At 42.9% G+C, this 13,173-nt stretch overlaps 1 protein-coding gene across 1 annotated transcript; it reads right to left on the bottom strand.

Annotated features, from left to right (window-relative positions):
• Positions 1-1,142: 1,142 nt before the first annotated feature.
• Positions 1,143-13,148, bottom strand: dus4l (dihydrouridine synthase 4-like). Its single transcript, XM_080006617.1, has 13 exons — positions 12,451-13,148; positions 11,990-12,111; positions 11,689-11,806; positions 10,772-10,894; positions 10,151-10,377; positions 9,752-10,019; positions 5,585-5,707; positions 4,839-4,939; positions 4,038-4,185; positions 3,251-3,386; positions 3,026-3,128; positions 2,577-2,677; positions 1,143-2,275 (listed from the first exon to the last, which is right to left on the bottom strand). The coding sequence occupies exons 1-13, from the start codon at positions 12,510-12,512 to the stop codon at positions 2,240-2,242; spliced, it is 1,668 nt and encodes a 555-aa protein (XP_079862743.1). The 5' UTR covers positions 12,513-13,148; the 3' UTR covers positions 1,143-2,239.
• Positions 13,149-13,173: the final 25 nt, after the last annotated feature.

Here is a 13,173-nt window from a genome sequence, read left to right as displayed (position 1 = left end):
CTACCGATTGTACGACGTTCTGTGTACAACATAGACCGAGCTGAAGACCTTTGTCCGTGTGCTTTTAGCACCGACTTGTCGAGGTGATTTGATCGCTTTGGAAACCATTTGTGGTGTTGTTCCCTGTCCCCCCCCCCCCCCCATCAGGCTTGATCTTTTCATTTTTGCTATTTATATAAAATAATGCAAGTAAGATATTTTAACCACAAGGGGGCGGAATCTTCTCGTATTGCCACATTCATGGACAGTGCGACGTCACACATCATCTTTCTGGATGGTGCCACTCTTGTTATGGCACTTCCATAGGAATCAAATGGCTGTGACCGGCTGTGGATCAGAAAACGTCCTGGAACAGTGGAAGTGAACGTGAAGTGGTTTGATCTCGTTCCCCCCCCCCCCCCCAGTTTTGTTCCTACTGTCCTCACAACGATGAACTAGTGTCGTCTGCAGTGGTAGTGGGGAAAGCAGGCGGAAGCAGCCCTCAGCGGGGAGCTTCTTTCCCGCTCCTTTCCCATGTTGTGTCGTATGTCCGTGCATGGTGCAGTGGATCTTTGTGTGTAGGCCTGCACGTCTGTGAGCATGTACTACTTTTTTTTTTTTTTTTTTTTTTTGCCAAAATCCATGAACAAAATAGATCATGGCCTATTCTCAGGTTTATTCTCCGTGGGGAATTTCACTCCCATGCCATAAAAAAAAAAAAAGAAATCTAGCGACTGGTCATCACAAGTCAATGTGCACCTTGGGACTTTTTGTTGTTTTTGAAGCTTTTCATTTCCTCACAAAACTGATCAGAAACCCATTTTTTTTGGAACAAAACTCTACATTTGTCCTCTGTTAACCGGTTTCCTCTCAGTCACTGATGAATGGTAAGGTGAGCGACAGCCGGGTCAGAGAAGTTATCTCCAAAGTGTCAGGCATTTCTCACTTGCATTAAAAATAATCAGAATGTGCAGAAATCTCTTGGATTATTTTTGTAAAATTTAAAGGAAAAAAACAAAAAACAAAAAGAACACAAAAACTTTTGAATGTAACATACAAATAAAACGTACAATCCAAAACTGTGTGTGTGTGTGTGTGTGTGTGTGTGTGTGTGTGCGCGCGCATCCAATAAAACATACATTGCAGACACACAACCCAAAGCACTAACTTCATCGTTTAAATACAAAAAGTGTAAACGTAAATATCTGAAATTATGCCACAAACCATTAACGCAGATCAATTTTTCACTGGACTTCCACATTTCATGACACTGAGGGAACACTTCTGAAAAAGGCTCCAAGTAGAACAGCCTCTCAGCATCGTCAAAGATAAAGGACAAGGGAAATGATCATTAAGAACATTCAATTAAATGACCAAAAAGTGACCCGAACCTAGTGAACAACATTTCCAACTCGCCCCAAAATGATGAATTCTCTTCCAACAGCGACAGACTTTGGCTTCCTAGTATTAAAACTAAAGCTATGGCTTTGTGGTCTGACGGTTAAGACTCTTTAGAACTTGAACATATTTAAGGCCACGAAAGGTCTTCTCTATTAAAAAACATTTTTGGTTCGGGAGAGTTTTCTGATTCAATTCAAGACCCAATCTCAGCTGTGATATAAGGTTGTTATGGGTGAACTTGAATGAATTAGAATTTTCTTTTGGGAATGCTGAATTTAACATGTCAAAAAATAAAAAATGAATAAAAAAAAAAAAAGCACACTAAAGTGGAACTGAACAAAAATACATGCTGCTGTGAAATAATAAACCCCTAAGTTATTTGCGCGGCACAGTGGATTTACCTAGATAAGAGCAGCGTGATTGCCACAGGTTCCTGCTATAAATATAATGTAGCAGCGGACCTCTTGCATTGAAGTACATTCACAGCGGTTTGCCACAGCATGTTCTAGAGAAAACCCACCAACCTGTTCCCATCTAAAACAGCCGATAAATAGAACACAGTTTGATTCCTGTTTCAAATCACCGCCCAGAACCCTACACGGTACTGGGGGACAACCAGAGCAAGGCAGGAATCTCCATCAAACGAAATGTTGGAACTTCGACCCAGGTCCATCTGGAGTCGAAAAACAATGCCGTGCACTTGAGCCGTCACTGACGACGGTTGAAAAATAAAAAAAAAATTTAAAAAAACTGCGATAACTGATGTCTGGGTTTGGTTGCATGCTTTGTGGAAGAGACAAGTGTGTGCTGGCATGCTCGTCTTCCAGGGTTCCGATGAGCTCCGCTGGGTCCCACAGAACTAGTCGTCCTTCTTGTTTCCGTCGTCTTTGGCATTCTGCGAAAAAGGTGAATGAGAAGTGACGGTGAACGACTTGTTGATCTGTGAACCGACGCAGGGAATTCACACGATTCTGCTTCAAAACCCCGTGTTGGAGGAGCCGTGCCGAACTACTCATCGGTTTTACCTCGAGTGACCATCTTGACCAGCTTAAGATATTGAACAACAAATCGTAATATCGTTTGATGGGCACCACATACTTCATATTGCCGTAGTATGTAACGGTCGCGGTGGAATGTGAGATTGGAAACGGGCCTTGACGACACGCTGCTCCTCTGGTGACAGGGTGCCCAGTTACCTGCAGCTCCTGGTGCTCCTTCAGCAGGTTGTCGTACTCCTTGGCGAGGTCGTCGCTCTGCTTCTTCATGGCCCCGACCGCTGACTGGGACTCATTGAGCGCTGGAGAGGAAACGCCAGCAAATTAAACCTGATGATGATGATGATAAGTGCTCTTTAAAAAAATGTAAGAAACGTCTTTTGCTTTAGGTCTCTATTATTATTATTATTATTATATTTTGATTTTTTTTATTATTATTACTATTACTACTATTGTTACTATATAATTATCTAGAAGCTACACCAATACAGTTTGGTACTGCTGTGATACTTGAGGAATAAATGTTTTATTCAAAGTCACAAAAACATACTCTAGTCCTCACCTCTGCAGCCGAATTGGGACGCTCAACAAAACTCAAGGTGACATTGAAGCATCGTTGACCTGCCAGTGGCTTCTATGTGGATACTAACCATCGCCCACGCTGGTGAGCTCTGCTTTCAGTGTCTCCACCTCTTTCCTCAGCAGCTCCATCCCCTCTGCGGAGCTCTTGTCCGCGGTCCCCTCCTTCAGAGTCTCAAACAGATCAAGGGAGGAGTGTTACTAACATTGACTCGAACAGGGTGCAGAGCTCTGCATCACTACTGATGTTGCCGGACGCATCAAGAGGGTGTATCCAAGAGACCTTAGCAGCCTACCTGTTTGAGCAGCTCGTTGTCCTCCATGTACTTCTTGGCAGCCTGGTTGGCGCTCTCCGCCTGGGTCTGCAGAGCGGCAGTGGTGCCGGAGACGGTCGCCAGCTGGTTGATCAGGGTGATCACTCGTCTCATGACCCTGCAAGGAAACGAGTGCTCATTCTGCCATTGCAAAATGAAATTCAAGGACTTTCAAGTACTTTTTTAAAGCACAAAAAAAACCCCAAATATAATCAATTTTTCAGTGTGATCTTCATTACTTAGAAATATTATATAGTCACAGTGTATATTATTTATATTATATAAAGAATATATAGTAGTATATTTATTTATATTAGATATTATTAATCTCATTGTCATCGGCTGGACTAGTGGAGTAAATCAACATTTTCCCTGGCATCCCGTATTATGTTGCGATTTGAATAACAAAATCAGGGGGAAAATCACAGGTTTTCAATAATCATGTTTTTTTTCAAGGGCTTTTCAAGCTTCCTTTTCCAAGTCTTTTTCAACTACTTCAGCACAAAAGGGGCTATTTTCAAGGTAATTCCAGCAGTTACATTTCTGAGGACGAAATACACCTCGAGAAGCTGGTATGAACCCTGTTTTAAATTTTAAAAAAGCAAATTTCCCCCAGAATCACTCAGTTGTACCAGACGAAAATGTCTGTGGAGGTTTTAAAGATGTCTGCGCCACTTTGTGAATGTGTTTCATGTGACTCAAGCCCCTAAAGTAAATCTCAGGTGAATGATAAGTTGCTGTGTGTATCGGTGTCAGATGAGAGACTCACAGCCAGAGGAAGAGTGAAAACCCAGAGATGTAGAGGTTCCTCTGGGCTCTGAAGAGCTTCATGTGCAGGTGGTCAAACATGTTGGGATGTAGCTTGGTGTCCTTGGCGTGTTGAGCATCGGAATATTTCCTTACTTCACGCACAGCATCTGAAGGGATGAGGAGTAACACATCAGCAACAGCTAAAAGGAATTGCTCCCTGTGTTGTATTTGTTTTGTGGCTGCTATTGCAGAGGCATGAGAGGGATATAATTTGATCCATTTCTAGTTTCTAGGTTTATGTAAGTTGGATATTTTGAGGTATTTTTTATTGTGGATTATTGTGTTCCTTTCCTTTCTTTCTTTTTTTCTTCTTCTTCTTCTTCTTCTTCTTCTTCTTCTTATTATTATTCTTATTTGTTTTTAATCAAATTTTCTTATTATTGTCATTGCCTATTTTGATGTGAGCTGCCACTGTGAATAAATTATCTATCTATATATCTTGGTTAAAAATCATCATCTTGCGCCATCATATATAAATCATTTTAGGTCAACATGAAAACCCTTCATGTATTCAGTTTAAAGCAGAGTCTAAGCAAAAATATATGTATTTCATGCCACTTTATTCAGTCGAGTATAAGCAGATTTGAGGACAATTGGTGAAGCCAACGCCTCCGTCTGTATACAATACATATAACTAGGGCTTTCTTCTGCCCCAGAACAAGGGCCTGAACACGTACCCCACCCACCTGTGAAATAACATTCCCACCAACCGGTTAGACTACCTGGAAACTAGGATTACTCTGTGAGAACTGTGGCTTACCGAGGAAAAGAACAATAAGAATTATGATCATGGTGAGGAACACCTTGTTCCAGAACCTTGCCATGCTGTTCCAGATGCTCAGCTTGAAGATGCGCTGCCATCTTTAGACACACAGAGAAGCAGAAACATAAATAAATACTCACAACACGACAAAGCAATCTGATGTCATATTTTTCTAGTCACCTATATGCCCACGTTTTGTTCTTTTCAGAGTTTCATCATCAAGGTATGGTTAGGCAATACATCGATATAGTATTGATAGTGTGATATGAGAATATAAATTGTCTTGGATTTTGGAATCCTAAAAGTTATACAGTTAAATGTTGTCTTTAAGGCTGTGTTACAATAAAGTAATGTCATTTTCTGAACTTCTCAATCTGTTGTAGTTGTATGAGTCAATCAATCTGTTTGGTTATAATATCCACATTAGTTGATTATTTGTAAAATATTAATTGTGTGTAAATATCTTAAGAAAGCTCCAAAGTAATCTCCAAAAAAAATTAGAAATTATAAATATAGATATTTGCCAAAACATATTGTGATATTTGATTGTCAAAATCATCCAGCACTACTCCCAAGGACGACGGCTTAGACAAAGTGAAAACCGGTCAACGCGTGCGTGACTGACTGACACACACACACACACACACACACACACACACACACACACACACACACACACACACACACACACACACACACACACACACACACACACACACACACACACACACACACAATCCTACTTCCTGGCTGATATGAACGGCAAACAAAAGATGAGCAGAATGCCAATCTCCACATAGAGGAAGAGGGCAACGGCAGTCCACTGTAGCGTCATCTCCAGCGAGATCTTCTGCAGAAAAAAACACACATTATAAGAATTTTAATTCATTTGAGGTAGAATTCAAGTTGAAGAAACCAAGTATTGTAAACGGCTTCACGTGTGGATATTCACGAGGTGGAATACACCGCTACACCAGGTGGAAGGCACAGTAACATGTTAAGCCTCTTTCTGTCCAACGTTCACACTCCAATGCACGACCCTCTAGATGTTTATGTTGGTGAGGCCATAAGCTTCCCCCCTTCACTTGTTTTTACAGCGACAATATTACGTTAATCCTCGACCCCTAAACTGCCCATGCACCATATGGTTTTATCCTCACATTAGTTGAAAACACAAGTCATGCATGCTGTGCTGACAACAGTGTTTTCCTCCAATAGCATTATTGCACGGGAGAACACAGCCACTTAAAACAGTCATGCGACTTAAAACAGGAATGACATCAGCACGAAAATGCCTTTAACGTGAATGTAAGATTAACAGTAGAGTAACTAACAGTAAAGTAACGTGTACTAGTAACGTGACTTGAACTATAACAGGAAAGTAACTTAAAAGGCGACGCGCCCCTGCACCCAAAAGTCACTGTTTCCTTAACGCCAACTCAAAACGTCACGAATTCACTTCACATCCGAAAAGTTGTCCGGCGAGGCACGTTTCGCCAGCTGCCGTCTCAAATATCACCCGTCCGTGTGGCCGTCAAGCTGGAGTCAAAGCACATCCACGAAAGCAACACGCAAAAACAACGCGGCTTCACCGCCCGCACCTGGAAAAACACGGCGACAGCGCTTCAGGGCGGAGTGACGCTTCGGCTTCCGCTGTTTTCCTCTTCCTGCTCGAATATCCGCTTCCGGTTTCGCGGCCTCGCCACTGAGCAACGCTGCGTTCACCGAACCTCGGATATCAGAAGCTCCCAACTTGTCAACCCGTTAAAAGGCGCTGGACATTTGATTGTTATTTTTTTTATTTATTTTATTTTTTTTTCCTAAATTGTTTTTGTTTTGGCAAGCTTGTTAGTTCTGTAGGCAACAACACCCATGCTAACATAACATCGACGGAAACCACTACAGTCGCCGAGATCGAAGTGTGTCGCGTTTTCATGTGACAAAAAAAAAAAAAAAAAAAACCCTGCTAAGAACGCTTGAACGCCTATGACGTCAGTTAGTTCGTTAGACTCGGGTCCGAACCGACGACCCCCAGAAACACAGGAAATTCCGCTACGAACGTCACCTTATGCCCTTTGTTTTAGACAGATCGTAAAATTAAAAAATAAAAAATAAAAATGCGGATGTCATCCCACAGGTCGCCCACAAGACACAGTTATTGCAGCGCTTCTTGATTAAAGAGTTCATAAAGAGTTGCACTGAAGGTTGTGAAGTTGGAACTCCACTTGCACACTAACTCTGTCCGAGATTCAATGACATACAAATACTGCCAAGCATGCTGACAGCACAGGTTAAAAATGAATATGTAATTAAAGAAAACATTAAAAACATGTACAGTATATATACTGAATGTATGTATATATACCGAATGTATATGTATATACATACATTACATATATTCTGCATATATATATATATATATATATATATATATATATATGTGCGTGCGCACACACAGACACACACACACACACATACTTTTTATTATAATCTAGTCCTGGTTTGACAGCCGTGCAGATCTGGACATGGTTTTATATGTTGTGGCTTTAGAAAAAGAAAATTCAGAGGAATTTGAATGCACCATGAAAACAGGCGCTGTGACTCGAACGCCAACTTCAGCATCACAGTTCCCTTAACTGCCCAATCGGAAGCTGTGAATTACCCGGGTTCTGTGCCTGCGGCTGTGTCTTGTACCTGCACGTGGGGGGTGGGTTGTCTGTATGTGTGAGCCTCAGGGGTGCAGGTTCTCCTCATGCTCTCTGGGACTGAGTTACGCTCCTAAGGGCTGTGCGTAGGTGTTGCTCCGCGGCCTTGCTTTTTCTCTGAGGGCCAGGGGGTCTAGGGGGGTGTGGCTGCAGGGCAGGGTGCTCGGGGCTTTTCTGCAGTCGTGGGGTGTCTGTACGGCTGCGGGACTCAGGGGTGGTTTGGGGTCTTTTCTGCTGCTCGGAGGCTACGATATATAACAGACCTTATACACCAGAACCGATTGGTACAAGCCCTTTACACTCACCGGTGGACACTTCACATGCACACATATCCCATGCGCACGCACGCACGCACGCCACCAGCACCTTCTTTAAACACACCCCCAGCATCCTCCTGGTTACATCCTTCTCCCCTTCTCCCTCATTTACTGCCATAACTATGACAGGAAGAGGCCACGTGTCGAAGTGCTGTTCCATTTTTCCTGGACTTAGTTAACTCTTGTTTTTTTGATAAATTACCCACCTGATGTTTATGTTTTTCCATGTACATGTTGTTGTTTTGTTTTTTTTTGGTTCTTATTTGTCTCACCCATGGTGATTCTCCCCCTCTTGAAGTAGTGATCAGTTATTTATAAACAAAAACATGGTAAAACAGTTCTCCAAAGAGAGGGAATGGTCGCGGTTCTGTGTAACAATAAACTGTGCTCTTGTCATCCTACAGGTCGTCCACAGGACAAAAGTTATTTCAGCAGTTCTTGATGATTAAAGAGTGAATAAAGAGTTGCATTGCAAGTTGAGAACTTGAACTCCACTTGCAGACTAACAATGTCCTAGATGCAATGGCATAAAAATACTCTGTGTTGTATAACCAGCATGATGACAGCACAGATTAAGAAATAAAATAAAATAAAAAGTAAATAAAATCTGTGAACCGTCATTTAGCGTTGTTTTGGGCAAAGAGGTCCATTTTTTCAGAGTTCTGTTCATCATACAACGCAGCATTATTTGGCATCGCTTTTACTCTAAAGATGGTAGATGTGTATTAAAAACTGCCAAAGAACAACAATAAAAAAAGCAACATCGTATTTGACATACAATACATTGATTGATTACGAAATTACTTAGCAAATTCACATACCCCTCTGCCCTCAACTTATGCAGACATATGTGGCGATGCAGCAAGCTTAACACTACCGAAAAGCACCCGGAGACAGGAGCTCACTTTTGGTGTCTTTAACAGGAGCAGTGTGAAACTGTGGAACAGAACAGAAATATGCAGATAAAGGATCTGTCCCTATGCGGATGTAAATGACCTGTTAATACGTTGTCATAGCTCCTACACTGTATGCATACTGTGATAATGTGCAATGCAATGTATGCAATGTGCAATGTAGCTGAATGTTATTCTCCCTTGTAAGTCGCTTTGGATAAAAGCGTCTGCCAAATGACTAAATGTAAATGTAAAAATGTAATAACATGAATAGACTGAATAGACAGATTGTGCTTCTTCAAGGGCAATGACGAGGCGGATGGAAAGAGACGGTAGTCTGAGTCTGAGGCGTGATGCCATTGACTGCGTGCGTTTCTGTCTGGCTATCTTGTGTGCCTGTGTCCCGATGTCACACTATCATCACAATGCTATGATGTCACAGCACAGATTGTGCACTCCTCGCCTGCCAAACCACCGGGACGTCCTGGCCGCGGCGAGGGCTGTTCTCAGACGCTCGGGTGAAGGAATGAGCGGGAGCCGGACCGCGCGGCTCTTGGGGGAGGTTTCCAGCTGGGGAAACGTTAGAACCGCGCACTGCCAAGCTGGGCTGCGGGACACATTCAGTGTCAATGTTTTGTGAATGTTTCACATCTTCCTTCCGTGACTCTCGCTGAAATGTTTCACTCAATCTGATTGGCCAGAAAAACGAGTTGATGGCTTTAATAATGTAATGATGCTTACTTGGTCAAATTTTGGCTGCTAAGACTTCCAACCGTCTGCCAACTTTGGTCGCTCCAGCAGATCTTTTTAGGGCAATCCGTGGGGTGCCCAAGTGTAAAGAAAGACGACTCAGAAAAATGTGACGACAGCCAGGTTCACAACATTGGACAAAAATGATGCAAGATGATTTTCAGATTTTTATTTAGCAAAAAACATTCCATTAAAAAAAAAAAAAAAAAAAAAAAAAAGCACATAAATATCGCACTTCTTTTTACATTGAAACTTCCAGATTTTGGACCGGCCCGTATGTGTCGTAGAGGTAGTCGACGACGGCCGAGGTGCTCGACAGGGAGTTAAAGACTTTTCTCTCGGGCTGGGAGCTCACCCTCTCCAGCATGTACATCAGGTGGTGGTGGAAGCACGTGAAGGGAGTGCCTTGCTTGAGTGCCATGTCCACCCAGTCCCACACGCACTCCAGCGGCGTGTCTTCATAGCCGGCAAACATGGCCGGGTTAGCCAGCAAGCCCCGAGCGGCCATCACGCCTCCGCATCAAACCGTGCAGAAAGGAAAAACACAGAGAAGAATCGGAATATTTAAAAGACAATGTGTGCGTAAAAACATGTCCAATAATACAATCTTTAGTTGAACCAATAGAAAATGTTTTGAGAAATACCATCTATGCCAGTGAGCTGGTGACTGGTCTCCACGTCGCGGAGGTACTTGACGTCCCCGTTGGCGACGACGGGCACCGAAACGCTGTCTTTGATCGTCTTTATGCCGTCGTAATGCACGGGCTGATGGCGTTCGTCCGCCGTGCGCCCGTGCACCGTGATCCAGGACACGCCCGCCGCCTCGGCTTTCTGGCACAGGTCTACGGTCCGCCTCAGGTCCTTGTGAATCCTGCAAGAGATGGAGAATGTTTTCGACAGCAAGCCACTAAGACAAGAAATTAATTTGCGAATTGTATTCTGCAGGAAATCACTGAAAGCACCTTTTAAGCTTTACCTTTCACTAAGTTCAATTCTATTTATTTATATTTTTATTATTATTTTGTCCTTTTTGTGTATATGGATTTACACATACTGTATGTATATGTGTGTATCTTTATATATATAGTTACTATATATGTATATAGTAACTGATTAAAAAACGTGTGTTTTTAGTTAATTATATGTGTTTTGTCATGTACCGTATGTCATTGCTACTCCAACACCGGAATTTCCCTTTGGGGATTATTAAAAGGATCTTAATCTTTATCCTCCAGGTACACTATACAAATAAAATATTTTCGTACCTAATCTTGATAGAAGATGTATAGCTTGGTTTATCCACTTGGTTTCTGACTTGGCGGACCATGTCTCGGACCAGTTCAGGCTTATTGATAAGGCATGCGCCGTACCCCTCAGACATAGCCCATCTGAAAATACAAGCAATAAACTGATTCATTTCTAAAGAGGAAATCATTCCAGAAACATTCAAACCAAACAGGATGAGTTGTTTGGTTTGCAGTCGCTCCTTAACTACAATACAAAATGGCAGATGATGTCACGACATGTTCAGTGTATTATATTCTTTCATGCAGTACCACTATTGAGTGCACTCTTGAATACTGTGTTCCGATTGGTGGCATTGGTACCCTGTTGACTTAGAAAGGAAATTTTAATTTCCGTTCAATTTGTGTAAATGAAAGAGGCAACAAAGCATGAGAGAATACCTAATTACATTGCATAAATGATAAATAATTGTTTTTTTGGCCCACGGAATCACAAAGTGGATAGCACTGAAGAGCACAGGAAACAAAAAGTAATGCCAAGTGATAAGCATTGCATGTGGAATAAAATGTTTTCTGAAGGACTAGAACAGCTTTATTATATAACTGGTAACTTGTTAGTAGATGTGAACATTTAGCCTGATAATATCTGACAGAACAAACCGGATGTCAGTTAAGAGCAGCTGCTTTATTTGGAATGCTGTGGAACTCTGGCTCTATTGCCTGCTTGTCGGCTGCCTTGACATCGCTGGGTCAGTACGCCATCGTTGACTTAACCCATTTGCGGTGGATTTCTTAACCTCTTACAATTCTCACTCTGGACAGTTTGAGAAGATCTATTAGGTGGTGCAACAATAAATGCCACTAGCTCTATCCAACATAAGGAACCAAAAGAGGCTGACTTTGGGTCAAAAGGATTCGGGACCCAACGGCCCTAGTACCTCTGGGGGCAGCCGCAGTTGAGGTCGACGCCATCGGAGAAAGGTGCCACCACACAGGCTGCATCGGCCAGAGTCTGGGCGTCACTGGCAGCAAACTGCACGATAAGGGGCCGGTCATCTGAGAGCAGGGAGGAAAAATTAACGAGAGTCAATGCCGTTGGAAATGTCCTATCAAATAGAAGAACCAGAGAAGAACAATGTGCTGTAATATTCATAATGTATGTGGAAAAATAGGGCCCAATAACAAAAGCACACTGGTGTCTCTGTGCGAAGTGATCTTCGCACGGACATAGTCACCCACATTCGCTGGTCGTGAATTCACTGTCTCTGGCTTTGACAGAGCGCATGAAGTCAGCGGCCACGATCATGGGAGTGAAGCACAGATCGCAGTCGTACTTCCTCACCAAGGACCTGAAGGCCAGCCTTGAAGAGAGAGAGGCAACGACACTCAAAACGTTGCTGGACACGTTCCCCTCGCAGTGAACAGAGCCTTTGTAACCGACGCACAACCCGCGCATCTCTCCTGGTTCCGGTCAAGACAGAACAGCAGTAGAGTCTGTCAGACATGTCAACATAAGACAAAATGCAACTTTGTTTATTGATTTTTTTTTTGGGGGGTTTTAGGTGTATTGCACGTTTACATTTTTGATTCGTTTTCCTGTTATTACTTTTGTCTATTGTTGTGACGTCAGTCCATCTCTGGATCTCACAACCTAAACACACCAAGTCGCCCAAACAGGCATAATGAATAGTGAATCTTACTTGGAATATCGGACCATCGGAGCACATATTTTCACCACTTTCCCTGCCTCGAACAGATCCATCGGACTGTGATCCGACGTCGTAACTCCACGACTCCGTTCGCGGTCTGCGGTCAAGCTAAAAACATTAGCCACTTGGGCTAACCGAGCTAACTCAACGCCGCCCCCAGCGCGGAGTTCCGCTGAGGAATTAAACTCCGATCGGAACAACGTGACCTCCGTCTCATCGCTTATGAGAAACGATGCTAACAATAGGAAATATTCAATGTCGTTTTTAAGAGTCGGGACCGAAAACCCAAACACGCGGCGACAAGTGGGTGTGGGCGTGGTCGTGACGTAAACACAGCGTGACCTTCGAACCGCACGATGACGTGCCCGAGTCGTCGTGCTGCGGCCGCCGCCTACTGGTCAAGACGCAAAGTGCAGCTCAATGCACTTTTCCTTCTCAATGAACATTATATAGTTGGTGCTGGTTATTTCACGTATACAATACACTGATTTGCCTTTAAAAATGTCGAATTTTTCTTTTTTAGTTTTGAGATAATGTATGGCAAGAGAAATAGATCGACTATATAAAGGACGCACGGCCCAGACTGTTGCCATGGTGACTTGTGTATACTATGCTACTCCACTAGAGGGAGAGAAAGTCCCACTAACTCGATATGGAATATACATTTTTCCGCACTTCAGCTTTCACCTTACTAGAAAGAGACAGTAAAAGTAA

The sequence above is a fragment of the Zeus faber genome, assembly GCF_960531495.2.
Source record: "Zeus faber genome assembly, chromosome: 9".
NCBI lineage: Eukaryota > Metazoa > Chordata > Actinopteri > Zeiformes > Zeidae > Zeus > Zeus faber.
Note: the sequence above shows the minus strand (reverse complement) of the source record. Positions and strands in the feature narration are given on the sequence as shown.